Source organism: Helianthus annuus, chromosome 17 (assembly GCF_002127325.2).
Source record: "Helianthus annuus cultivar XRQ/B chromosome 17, HanXRQr2.0-SUNRISE, whole genome shotgun sequence".
NCBI classification, from domain to species: Eukaryota; Viridiplantae; Streptophyta; class Magnoliopsida; order Asterales; family Asteraceae; genus Helianthus; species Helianthus annuus.
Window position 1 is genome coordinate 87558058 of NC_035449.2, and position 14720 is coordinate 87572777.

General features: G+C 38.5%; 2 protein-coding genes across 2 annotated transcripts; both read left to right on the top strand.

Moving 5' to 3' along the window:
• The first annotated feature begins 9303 nt into the window (after window positions 1-9303).
• LOC110924425 lies at window positions 9304-10041 on the top strand. Its single transcript, XM_022168433.1, has one exon. The coding sequence runs from the start codon at window positions 9304-9306 to the stop codon at window positions 10039-10041; it is 738 nt and encodes a 245-aa protein (XP_022024125.1).
• Window positions 10042-12923: 2882 nt separating this feature from the next.
• Window positions 12924-14489, top strand: LOC110924424. Its single transcript, XM_022168432.1, has one exon. The coding sequence runs from the start codon at window positions 12924-12926 to the stop codon at window positions 14487-14489; it is 1566 nt and encodes a 521-aa protein (XP_022024124.1).
• Window positions 14490-14720: the final 231 nt, after the last annotated feature.

The following is a 14720-nucleotide window of genomic DNA, read 5'->3' on the forward strand; positions in this document are numbered from 1 at the left end:
AGCCAGACAACGATCCTGAAGATGTTACTGAAGAACAAAGAAATACCAGTAAATCGAGAGGGGGAGTCTGAAGAAAGAGAGAAAGAAAAGCCCAAAGACTGATCAAGACTGAAGATGTGAAGACACAGCATTGTTGTGACTCGATAGTCGACTCCATCAACATCTGAGGGGGAGTCTGTTGGTGCACTACATCTGTTGATTTCGTCTTAGATCGAGTCTTTCATTATAATGTGTAGATTAGGGCATGTTTTACGAGAAAACTGGAGAGTTTACGTGTTTTAGAGTGTAGGTCCGCTTATACGGACATAGTAGGTCCTCTTTTATGTCAGGTCCGCTTATACGGACATGCCGTATAAGGGAACCTATCAGGTTCGCTTATATGGACATGCCGTATAAGGGAACCTACTCACCTATATATACCGCAAAAGAGGACCTCATTTGTAACGTTCTAGTTTCCATACCGAGGTGCTGCCGGTGTGAGAATTGATTGTAAAAGCTGTCAAATTAATCAGAAAAGAGATTTAAGAAGATATCTAGCTGTTTCTACGTCAGGTACTTGTTTTCCGCACCTGTATCTGATCAAACTCCTCTGATTGACTCGTTCGGGTCAGAATCCGATCCTACATCTCTCTCATCTTCTCCTTCAGTTCATCCCAAGACATGCCATAAGCGGCATCATCACCCAGAGTTTGGACTTGCAAGTTCCACCAAGTCAAAGCTTCATCCGCAGTACACTTGCTCATATGGATAGTGGCCTCTGTCTTCTCCGTCCAACGTACAAACGCCACTGCACCTCTATTGCCGTCGTAGTTCAGCGGTTTGCAATCGAGGAATTGCTTGAAAGTGCAACCTTGAGCTGCATTTCCTCCAGATGAGTCTCCATTACCATTTTGCCTAGCGTTGCTTGGTCCTCCACTGTGTTCAGTACAGTTCGCCTCGTACTGGGCGATAGCTGCGGAGATCCTTTCTTCCAGTAGAGCGTTACGTTCTTCAGCAGTTCTTGGCAGTGGGGGAGGAGGTTGATCGCGAGCGTTCACAGCCTTTCTTGGTGCCATGTTCTTACAGACCATAACGCAATACGGTTAAACATCTATTTGATATCGTCTTACGAGACAGTAGTAGTATATATACACAAGCAGATACCACACAAGTGACATCAAACAATTATTACTCTAGAAGAGTTATTTAGTAGGCTGGGGAGGGGTATTCACGTTTGACCCTTGTTCTTGCACTGAGGGAAGCTATACGTGACAAGACTTGCTATGGTTTCTGTGCACTAAATTCCATAATTACGTATGCATCCATAATTACGTAACTCCTTGCACAGTCCGCACAGTTCGTTTCAACCTCGTATTACTTCCTTCAGATAGGCTATTGTTTTCAGGTAAGGTCACGTATACTTGTGACATTCTTCTTCTAGTATAGGTATTTATCAATTGTCATACATAATTGCAAGTAATTCTTAATCACAGATAAGTGCTACTCCAGTGCATCCTAAGTTTCGTAGTGTCTTTTCTTGACTCTTGTAAACATTTTCAGGTAGTGGATGTCACGGAAAGTTTTATGCAATGAAAACTTTTTGAAAAATTGTTTTCGTGCAAGGATCCTAGAGATTGTAGACTAGACTCGAGAAGGAATCATGGTTCACTACAATCGCAGCTCTGATACCAATCTGTCACACCCCTTTCTTAGGCGGAAGCACGAGGTGTGATCATGAAAGGTTTTCATTGCATACGATTGGTAAACATACCACATGCTCATAAAAATATCTTCAAACACCATTACCATTACAAAACGGAAAACATAGTTTAAGTGTTTACATCATGTGACAACATATTGTCTGAAAGTTTACAACTTTATTTAAAGATAAACATAAACGACATCCAAGAGCATGGGTAGGACCACGCGCACATCCACTTTTAGTTACCTGAAATACATGTGAGTTTTGGAAAAAGAAACGTCAACATAATGTTGGTGTGAATTCATGCAGTGATTGTTTTGAATATTTAAAATACTTGAATGAAAACATGGTATGTAACTTGTAGAATGTATGAATGTTTGAATGTGACTTGTAAAACGTATCTGTAACTGAGTACTATGTATGTTTGAATGTATCATGTAGAATGTATCTGTAACTGAATACTATGAATGTTTGAGATCGCTAGTGGTTTGCAAGGCCACTAACATATGTCACGACATAGCAAGCCACCAAACCTAGGCATTTTTGTCGACTTTGACTGAGACACAGAAGCACTCATTGGTAGAAGTAGGCCAAGAGTGGGGTTGCCTGAAACCCATTAGATCTAACCTTTTGTTCCGCGATCTGAATGTATACGTTGATTAATGGTGCTTATGGTACCCTCTTCGGGACATGATCTAGAATGTTTCACTTGAATGTTTTTGTACTCCATCATACCATTTGTAAACATTGTAACATTTGTAACATGTATTTCACCCCCGAAGTTATAAAACCAAAAATAGTTAAAGAAAAGGAGGAGCATGAACTCTCAACTTTGCGTTCCTGCGTCGTAAACTTCACCGGATTTGCTTAATTAACGTCGTGACCTATACGCGTTTTCTTAACGTTAGTCACTAGACTTGTATCGCACAAGTACAGTCACTGTCTTTTATATATGTTTTCTTGAGTTAAAAATAATTTATATTTGAACTAAGTGACTTACTTATTTTATTTTTTCAACAATAAATATGGGTATCTTGTATTTTTCACCCGAATTAAGTATTTTGTCCAACACTTCATTTCATGTTCATAACTTATCCAAGTTATTTATTTATTCTATCAAGTAATATATTTCCACAGATATATTTTCTTGTATTTGACTAAGTATATTATATGTGTATTCTTTGTGCTTTTACTTCTTATGAGTATTTAGCGTATTTTCAATTCCTAATACACTATCACATACAATACACACTACACACTTAGCACAAAACTTGATGATCAATAAATATATATATTTTCTCAAAAATATACATACTTAATATAATTTTTTTTAATCTTGAAGAAATCATCATTTCTTAACACAAAAATTAGGGAAATCTTGGTAAATGTTTTTTTTAGATGCATTTTTAGGGAATAAGTTTCTCAAAAACTTATATATTTTTCTAAGTGTCAAAATTCTATAGAAATTTTGACAGAGTTTCCCCTAAAAATGGAGGTTTCCAATGTTTTCAAAACAGGTGTTTATTTTCTTTTAAATCATCAAAAACATCAACAACACAATCAAATCTTACCATAAGCCTAGATCATGTAAATCACACAACATCATGAACTTGAAGTTCTTGTAAAAATTTGTAGTAACTTACTAGTGTTTTTAGTAAGTCTTGTTACCCTTTAAAGTGTGGTTGATCTTTTAAAAACATCATCCTTAAAGAATTTAGATCTTTACGACTTATGATCATATTTTCTAAAAATGTTTCTTCATGGATTTTTCTTGCTACTTACACACTTCCTTACTTTATTAACCACCAAAAATAAGGTTTATTTGTTTAAGAACCAAGATTAAGTGAAACTTATATTTTAAACTTGGTTTGTTTAAAAATAATTCACATATATTTAGATCTATGTGTTTAACAACTTACTTTGTTCATTACTTTTCAAGAAAACAAAGTGGTCGTCCAAGTTCATGATTTTTATGTGAATGACCTATCATCCTACAACAACTTCCTTTCTTACAACTTGCTAGATTATGTTTTTTATTCACGATCTAGCAAGACTACATGATGATCAACTTCATTTTCACAAACAATCAATAATCACAAGCATAACATCTTATATTTATCAAGATATCTTCATCTAGCAAGCTTATGTTCATGTTTTCTTCATGTGATTCATTATTGTTCTTCAAGATTAACATAGCACATAACCTTTTACCCACTTAAATAAGATGAAATATGAAGTGTATGATGTTCTTACCACTAGCTCAAGGCTAGGGATGATAAAGAGGATAAATGAAATGGATAAAAGCAAATAAGAGAGGTTCTTGAACTTCCGTAAGCTTCTAGCTTCCTTATGCACCTTCTAACACTCTTGTGTGTTAAGAGAATGGATGAAGCAAAATCGAATGATGGTGGTAGTGTGGTCGATGGTTTCGGCCGATGGTAAGGGAAACGAGAAGAGAAGATGGTGTTGGTGATATGAAGATGCAAATGAAAAGCTTAGACTTATGGTTATACTTATAATATGCCAACACAAGTTTGTCTAGTGTGCAATATGTCTCAAAAGGTTAGACAAGATCACTTAATTTAATCAAATAAAATCATGGTGGGGGCCACCTTATAACCGTATGTTTGGAGGGGGGGTCTTGGTTAGGGGTTAACTAGATAGTTAGATCATAAGGTTAAAAAAAACCAAGTATCTAGTTAGTTATATTAGCTACTAGATATTTTAGTGGGTGTTAAGGCGTTCGGGGATCGTAGCTAGCTTAGAAATGATAAAACAATGTTTCTAATAATATTTTTGTGTTCCGGGTAATGTCCGCTTGTTTGGTTAGATACTGGTTCGTTAAAGTGCTAAATTGCATCGTTTAGTGTCCTTCAAGTATCTTTTTGTAACCGTTTCAATTCCCAACACTTGGGGAAGTATTCTGAATGATAAATCATACTTTCTGCATAATATTTATGTGTTCAAAGCTGATTTATAGCTGAATTTAATAAAATTCTGCACTTAAAGTGCATTTCGGGTGCTTTTTAGTGCGTATTTTAGCTTCCGGAATGTCTATAGGTTAACCCTTGTATGTACTCTTGGGTTTAAATGTATTCTTGTCGTTGGACCTAAACCTAGGCTCCAATTCTATTTTCTAACTGCTTTCTGTAGTTCTGTCGACACAATGTGTCTTACCGGCGAGTTTACTAGTTTCTCTGACGCAACGCTCTCGTTACTGCATAAAGCAATATTTTGTAATATAAAACGTGCATGAATTCACTGGTATAGTGTGAAATCAGATAATGTTGACATTAAAGCACATAATTGCAGTCATTAAATAATAATTAAAGTGTATGGAAATTACCGGTTTGGTGCCAGTTGTCACAGTGTTGACCTGGACACGGCCCCGTGTCTAGAAGCTGTCTTAAGGACTTTCCGTTTTCTAAGGAATTTATCTTGATCGGGTGGCTCCTTACTGGATGGAACAACCCCAAAGTGCCTAAGATACCTTAATTGCTCTAGATTAAGACGAGAACGCAAGAGGTTGTCGCTGAGGGTGATTCCTATGCTAAATGTAGGTGGACAAGTCCAACCCTTTCCCGGGCTCTCGTTAGAGAAGATGTATGTCGAATCGCTCAGGTCTATGTATGCATCGAACGAAGTCGATGGGGAGTCCTTCACGACACAATCGGCACAGGGACAACTATCGCTCAAGTCCTCGCTAGAGTTGGAGGTAATATCGGGAACATCGGAGTTGTTTGAATGCGATCTCAACAATTCTTCTTGGGTTATTGTCTTGAGATGAATTAATAAAATCCATCCTAAGTTCTTCTAACCAATTAAGAATTAGATCTTCTAATTGAAATAGTTCATCAAGAAGCATTTCTTAGAAGGTCCGGTTGAGCGCATTCGAGGGAGAGATAGGGATTATTTTTACTTTCGCCCCTCTTAAGGCTACAGGAAAACAATGGGTCTATATAGTGGGGCTTATAATTTAGAAAATAACATTCTAATTCTTTATGAGAGCCTCCACATATTTGACACCACGTACCATAAGAGTGTCGAAAGTAAAAAATATCATTATCACTCATGTTTGTGTCAGAAATTACCAACCGTCGGGATCTTACAGTTCTGTTTTCAGTAACTGAATCTTGGGCACGGGGACGTGTTGAGTGGGCACGACCCCGTGTTCAGTTTACTGTCTGACCTAAAACAGGATTGCCAATTCCAATGATTGGGCACGGGGCGCGTTCAGCAGGCACGACCCGTGCTGAGTTCTGCAGAAGCTGAAAAATCACGAAAATTCTAGAAAAAGAAAAATTTAGAAAAAACGATTAGGCCGTTGATTCCTAACTTTCTTAAAATCCTTGTGTCCCCGGCAACGGCGCCAAAAACTTGATGCAGATTGGTGTGTATATGGAATTAAGTATATTTTAAGCCCTTTTTACACGTTAGTCAAGTTTTAAATTTATAAAACACGATATTTTACTAACACCTAACACACATATGGGCAAGTGCACCCATCGTGAGCGTAGTATAGTGTTGGCAAGATACCGAGGTCGTCAAAGGACACAAGAGCTTTTAGTACCGGTTTATCCTCAACGTCTAATAAAATCACAAGTTTAGAAAAAGATTTTAAACTAGAAAAATAAAAACTAACTAAATTGCTGAAAAATAAAATAGAAACAGATAGACAAGATGAATCACTTGGCTTCGACTCGTGTATAGTGTAACCTTTGATTATTTCCGCACTTTTGCACTTTTTAAGAGATTATCTTAGTTATTGTAGTAGGCCCCTCTTTTGAAGGTGACGTTACCCTCAACCCAGTAGTTTGAGTCAGCAAGGATACAATCCTAAAGGGTCGGATTATTGAAAGATAATTAATTAAGTTATTAATGCATATTGTGGTAGGGTCTTTTGAAGGTGACGTTACCCTCGGCTAAGTAGTCTGAGTCAGGAGGGATACAGTCCTAAGTAGCCGGGTTAAAATATTAATAGCAGTTTAACTTATGAGGGGATCAAAGAGGTTGGACCCCCGCCATCCAATACCGGAGGTTATTGAAGGAGGTCCTACTAATTTTGACGCATGTCCTTTACAGGATCTATACACTGAACAATGGCAAGACTCTTACCAAACTGTTCCCTTAACCCCCGACCAGGTAGCCAACATACCTCCATATACACCGTGGAGATATGAATGGTGAAAATCTTTTATTTTATATAGACAGTAAAATAATGCCAAGACACCATGGACAAACGATAAGGAAGAATCACCTTCAACATAAGAAACTAGTTATTAAAGTCATTAATACATAACCAAGTAAAAAGTGCGAAAATACTAAAAATAAAAAGTATTACACTAGACACTTGTCTTCACCAAGTGATGTAAGAGACTTAGGCAAACATGGCCTTTGATTGTTAAGAACTCTTACGATCAATCTTGGATCCCGAGACGACTCACACACTCTGAGATGGACAATGGATGATAGTGGTGGATGATGGCGTTGTGATGGTGGTGGGTGGTGGGTGAAGTGTGAGAGAGGTGGTGTGCCAAGGGATGAGTTGCAAGTGGTCCAAGCACTCCTATTTATAGGCTGAACAGAAGCTCGGGCACAGCCCCGTGTCCGTTGGGCATGGCCCCGTGTCCATCCTTCTCTCTTTCTTCATTAATTGTAGTTTGTCTGCATTAGTTGACCACGCCCCCGTGTCCGCTGAGCATGACCCCGTGTGCAGAAGCATATCTGTATTATCAATATTTGCCTGGATTCTGCGAATCTTATAGTTGACCACGGCCCCGTGTCCGCTGAGCACGGCCCCGTGGTGGGCGATGGAAGCTTCTACAACTTTGTCTTTTCTGCTGACACTTGGGCACGCCCCTGTGCTCACTGAGCGCGGGGCGTGTTCATCTTTCTGTTCTTTTGTTTTGCTTGGGAAGATGCTGTCGGGGGGTCGGGCATGCCACGTTTGTTCCTTTTCTTGTATTTATGTTAGATTTAGCTGCCTTTTTGCTTCTTTTGTTCATTTGAGCTCATTTAATCCTGAAAATACAAAAGGAAGACAAAAACACACTTTTTCCAACATTAGTACTAAAAAAGGGTTAGTTTTATGCCACAATTGATGTAATTTATATGTTGCATTTTGTGCACATCAGTGGATTACCTTTTATTATTTTATTGCATCTATGAAAAGTTACAACTTGTGATGTTTGATAATTAAGTTTGACGGTGTGTATTGACCAAAGAGGAACATGTGGACATTAGACTATTCAATGGCATCCATGTGAGTTCATTCACGTGTCCCCCTCCCACGTGTGATCTCCACAAAAATCTACATTGTCACTTTTTTATTATTATTTTATTATTACTTTTTTGTGACATGGATAGGCAGAAGCTGTTATTTTATTATTACATTTTTGACATGGATAGGGTCGATTGTCTCGTTTTCTCAATCGGGTTTCCTTAGTGGAAGATTCGTTCTTGACAGTCCTCTTATGATTAACGAAGTTTTTTCTTGGTTAAAAAATAGAAAGTCTTCGGCCTTTTTTCTTAAGATTGACTTCGAAATGGCGTATGACAATATTAACTGGGGTTTCGTTGTCAGGGTCTTTGAACAAATGGGGTTTCCGTCCAAATGGTGCAATTGGATTTATGGGATTCTCTCTTCGGCTCGGGCTTCGGTTCTTGTCAACGGTTCTCCAACTTTTGAATTTAAATGCAACAAAGGTATGAGACAAGGCGACCCTATCTCGCCTTTCCTCTTTATCATCGCTATGGAAGCTCTTTCTTGTATGCTTGATAAGGCTTGTGAGACGGGTATTCTTAAAGGTATCGCTCTCCCTAATGACGGACCAACCCTTACCTACCTTTTGTATGCCGATGATGCTATGATTCTTGGAGAATGGACTAAAGGAAACGTTTTAAACGTGGTCAGAATTCTTAGATGTTTCTATGCGTGTTCAGGCCTCCGCATTAATATAGGTAAGTCGTGTCTTTATGGGGTTGGGGTTAACAACGCAGAGGTTTTGGAGATGGCTTCTTTGATTGGGTGTAAATCTGACACCCTCCCTTTCAAATACCTTGGTCTTACGATGGGGGCGAACATGAACCGCATATGCAACTGGAGACCGGTTTATGACATATTTGAGAACCGGCTTTCCTTATGGGAAGCTAGGATGTTATCTTTCGGTGGAAGGGTTACCCTTGTCCGTTCGGTCCTTGAAGCTTTACCAAACTATTACCTTTCTCCTATAAGGCGCCGGTCAAGGTCATCCACGATTTGGAGGTTCTCATTAAAAAATTTCTATGGGGCGGCTCAAGTGATGTTCGGAAAACTCATTGGGTGGCGTGGGATGGGGTGGCTTCTCCTAGAAAGTTTGGGGTTTGGGCATTTGCAAAATTAAATATTCCAATACTGCTCTCTTGGCTAAATGGAGGTGGCGTTTCAAATCCGAACCCGAAAGCCTTTGGGTTAAGGTAATCTCGGCCATTCATCAAGGTTCCTGTAATTGGGATTTTCTTCCTGTGAGCAACTCTATCGGTGGAGTTTGGCGGTGCATTGTTTCGGTGATTAATAAACCTATTGCTCCCAATATTTTTATCCATCCGTGTTTTAAGGGTGTCGTTGGAAATGGTGAAGGTATATGTTTTTGGTTGGACCCTTGAACGAATCGCTAAAGACTAGGTTCCCGAATCTCTTTGGTTTGGAGTTGGTTAAAAGCTGTTTGATCAAAGAACGCATCGCTGGGGAGGGGATTTGGCTGTGGCGACAGGATCCGACTGAGGAAGACGAATCTGTTGAGCTGAACGATCTTATGGATTTGCTTTGGAATATTTCTTTGACCAGCAGGAGTGATGGCTGGCATTGGCTCGGTAATAACTCAGGGACTTTCAGCGTTGGATCGGTCAAGTCTCTCATTATCAACTCGTTTGATTTTAGCTCCAGGTACGTCATGAAGTGGTGCTCATGGGTCCCGATTAAATGCAATCTTTTCGCTTGGAAAGCTGAAATGAACATGATTCCTACCGCCGAGGCTTTAAAAAATAGAGGTATGCTTATTACCGATGAGGTTTGTCCGTTATGTAATTCCGCGGAAGAAACGGTGGACCATCTGTTCACCTCGTGTATTGTCTTCTCGGTTATTTGGCATAAGGTGTGTTTATGGAGCCGTGTCCCTCTGTTCTATGCTTTTTCTTTTCGTGACCTTCTTGAGATGCATAACCACTGTGGCAAAAAGAACGAGGAAAAAGAGGTATTCCATGGAATTATTCTGATTACGTGCTGGTGTGTTTGGAAGGCTAGAAATGACTTGAGGTTTAACGGCGTGAATTTTAAGATTGAAAATATTTTCAGCGATATTAGATCTTTAGGCTATCTTTAGTTTAAAAACAGGTCCAAGTTTAAAAATATCCGTTGGTCGGATTGGTGTAAATTTGTAATTATGTAATTTTGTTTGTTTTCCCGTCCCGATTTTCGGGTTCGGTTGGTTTTTATAGAAGTTCTCTTTTCAAAAAAAAAAAAAGCTAAGTTGGAAGCAACAAGAATGAAGCAGGAACTAGAAACCGAAACATTCGAGCTTATCAACACATGGCTAAAGTAACATCATGAATACCAAGACTGGAAAAGTCAAAAAGACGTTATCTTAAACCAAAAGCAACATAAAGTAAACCTTGAAATACACAAGACCTAATATTTATACCAAAAGGGCAAGGTCACCTGCACAAGTAAACATCATGAGGATGAGTCTTACCAGATGTAAAGCTGAGTTATCTAAAGGATGTTTCCTGAAGTGGGAAGCCTCGCCTATGTAAGAACACTTCATACAGCCAAGAAAAGTATTTACTCTCTCATTAGAACTCTCTCAACACTTATTCTCTCTATACTTTGTTAACTCCCGAGAACCCAAACTTACTCTCACTACAAAATCCAAACGCCAGTAGCCTCTCCTGGGTTAAGGCTGACGATGCTTCTATTGTTCGCAGATACTTAGGAAGCTCTGAGCTGAGAAGGACCCATGACCTTAAACTAGTCATTCCCTTGTTTTAACATTATTATTACTACATATTATAATAAAATTAAGGTATTTAATATTTTTTATTCTATTTTGCTTATACATTTTTTAAGTAAAAGATTCCATATACAGGGAGTGCGGTGGTTAAACACAGTAAAATCGTCATTCCCAAAAAAAAAAGAATAAAAAGGTTTCCATATTATTTTTAATTATTCTGATTTAAAGGTGAAAACATTGGTTATTGAGAATAAACTTAATGATCCATGAGGAAACAATTGTGTTGGTTTAGTTACGAACCCAAACATTAAAATGCATCATTCATTTATATATTTATTCATAACAAATATATCAATCACAATACCACTAATTCTCCTATATATATATATATATATATATATATTAATAAATAGAATGAATTGAAATATAATAATATATATGGTTTTATTTTAATAGTTTTATTATCTTTTTACTTTTTAAGTTAGATAAGCTTTTGTCAACCGGTACTGATATCAAAAATACCAGTACGGTTATCGGCATATAAAGTTAAAAACCAACACCAGCCTGTTACAGAAAACACCAAAAGTCGGTATTGAATTGATTTTCAAAATCTTTTAGTTCGGGAAATTCGGTACTGCTACCCGGTACCATTTGTTTATCCCTGATCACGGGTGTCGTATGAACAACGGTATCGTGCAACTTTTTTTTCTTCAACTTTTAATGATTTTTATTTTTCTAGTTTTATGGGTAGGGATGAGCTCTGTGCCAACCAATACCGAATCGGTACTGGTACCGAAAATACCAATTACGGTACCTGTATATGAAGGTAAAAAACGGTAGCGAACCAATACCAGGAACGCCAAAAGTCGTACCGAATTGGTACTTGAGATCTTTCGATTCGGGAAATTCGGTACCTGTACCCAGTATCATTTGTTCATTTATGACCAAAGGTTTCATACGAACAACATTATTACCATAAAACTTTTTTGGTTGATTTTCTTTTGGTTATCTTTTAGTGTTTTTTTCTATATTTTCTTTTTATTCTTGTCAGCGGTTTCCGTGCGCAACGCACTCGTAGTGATTTCAAAACACATGTAAACACAGACTAAACAACAAAATACATTCGCCGAACGCGGCGATAGTAAAAAACTAGTATAGTTAAAATCATATGAGTAAGGAACAAAGCAACTTTCAACACCATAGGAGGAAGCTTGGGAAGAGTGGTAAGAGACACAGAAGCTAGCAAGGAGGATAATAACCTAACATGTGCACATCTAGGAATCATTGTCAAAACTGGCCAGGTTATTAACACACAGCTAGAAGTAATTCACAAGTCTTCATCTTTCAAGTGCTGGATATCAAAAGTGTCAGGTAATTGGGCGCCGAAATTCGTTAACAATGAATCGGCATTTATTAATTTTCCGGTAGCCACACTGCCAACTAGCAACGCCGACATTGAATTGGGGCTTGAGGGTGAGGAAAACACAAGAAAGGATCAGAGCGACAGTAATGCAGAGAGCAACAACTGGGGCAACGAAAGTCCGGTTACCGACGATGTGATGTCGGAGAATACGAAGGGCAAGAGAACGAGAAGCCAGTTGGGGACAGTGGGTTGCATGAATCGACAGTCAATTTTGGTGGGAATTGGAGAGAGATTTTTGCTGAGTGTGTGGGGAACGAGACAACACAGGCAGCTCAACAACCGAGGAGTGTTGGAAATTTTGATAACACTGAATGTACAAATGGACTTAACGGAATGTTCTAAATCCAATCAACATTGAGAGTCACGGATGGAGTAACCCAATGTGGGCCTGGAACAAACAACGAGAACATACCGAATGTTATTGGGCTGACGTTAATCAAAATAAGCCCAGAGGAGATGAGAATGAATATGGGCCTGAGGATGACCCTTTTAACTTAAATGAAATAATATGGGGTACTGGAAATAGGCAGAGAACGACAAAAAGAAAAAAAGGAACACCGTTGTTCACCTTCACAAAACAAGGCAGTTTGAGGAATAAACATATTCGAACAGAGAATGGAGCTGTTGATACCGGGCAAACCATAAACGAGATAGAGATAAATCTGGACACAACCGACCAAACTTTTGACCTGAATAAAGAACCTCAGTTGGACTTAAATGAAGAAACGATGGCCACTATAGAGATGGGGAAAAACATAGGTATGAGAGTCTCTAAATTCTGGAAAGAGATATTAAATGTTGTGCAGGAGGAATTGGTGTCAAACGTTGCACCATGAATTTTCTTGCAATAAACATAAGAGGCATTGGGGATCTGGAAAAACCAGGGTGGATAAATATATTAGTCAAAGAGCATAAAATCTTGTTTCTATGTATGCAAGAGACACAGGTATCAAATGTGGATTCAATCACTATTGGGAGGTATTGGGGAAAAGTGGAGATGGAATATGAATCGGTGGATGCTAGAGGCAGGTCTGGGGGTCTTGTCTCGGCTTGGGATCCGGGAGTGTTTTCCAAACAGAGAGTAGTCAAACATGATTCGTTTCTACTGATCAGTGGGGTCCTAGCTGGAACAAACACATGTATCAACGCAGTTAATGTATATGCTTCGTGTGAAGTAACAAGAAGAAGGGCACTTTGGGAAGAACTGAAGACCATCAAAGATACGAATGGTGAAGGACTCTGGATCATGGCTGGTGATTTTAACGAAGTAAGAGAGGAGGATGAAAGAATGATATCGAGATTCGACAATCATGGTGCAATGATCTTTAATAACCTCATATCTGAAGCCGGACTACTTGAATATCAGATGAGTGGATACAAGTATACCTACATGACGGAGGATGGGTCGAATCTCAGTAAAATAGACCGGGTCCTAGTCTGTGATGCCTTCATAGGAAATTGGCCATGTGCAAGATTTGAAGCTTTAGCTAGGCACCTATTGGATCATAGCCCGCTACAATTATCGTGTGCGACATCAGACTACGGTCCGATCCCTTTCAGATTCTATAATAGCTGGATTGAGGATAATGGCATAGAGGAAGTGGTTAAGAAAGTTTTGGAGGAATCTAATAATGGGGGCAACAATATGAGAGTACTGGCAAATATTCTCAAGAACCTAAAGTTTGACATCAAAGAATGGAGACGAGTAACGAAACTACAGGAGGAAAAGGATATAAACGAAGCGACAGAAGAAGTGGCAACGATTGAAAAGTTAGCGGAAAGCAGGAGACTGACGACATTGGAAAAGGAGAAAAGAATACTAGACAAATGGAAGATAAGGAACTATGAACGAAAAAGGTTGAAGGACTTAAAACAGAGGGCTAAACTAAAATGGGCGAAGCTAGGTGATGAAAATTCAAATTTCTTCCATAGGACTATAAATTGTAGGAAAGCACAGAATAGAATAAATGCAATGAAAATCGGCGGTATTATGGTTAATGAACCAAAAGCAATTAAGGAGGAGTTTAGAACGAGATTTTTGGCGCGATTCACAGAACCAATAACTCATAGACCTACTCTTGACGGTAGTGGCTTCAAACAGATCACGGGTGAACAGGCTACACTTCTAACTAGTAGCTTTTCGAAACAGGAAATAAAAGAGGTAGTGTGGGCATGTGGGAGTGATAGGGCCCCAGGACCTAACGGATTTTTGTTCAAATTTATAAAAAGATTCTGGGCACAGTTAGAAAATAATATAGTAGGAGTGATGAATGATTTTCATGAAAGAGCTTTTATTGAAAGGGGTTGTAACGCATCATTCATAGCCTTAATCCCAAAAGTAAAGGATCCTTTTTCGGTGAACGATTTTAGGCCAATATCTTTGATTGGAGTGATCTAGAAAATAATAGCAAAAGTATTAGCTGCTAGACTTTAAAATTGTTATCCCATCACTATTAGCATCGGTACAAACGGCGTTTGTAGAAGGTAGATCCATTTTGGATGGCCCTATAATTACAAGTGAAATTATATCTTGGACAAAGAAAAGCGGAAAAGAAATGTTTATTTTCAAAATAGACTTTGAGAAAGCATATGATTTTATCAATTGGAAATTCCTTCTCTCAAACCTAAA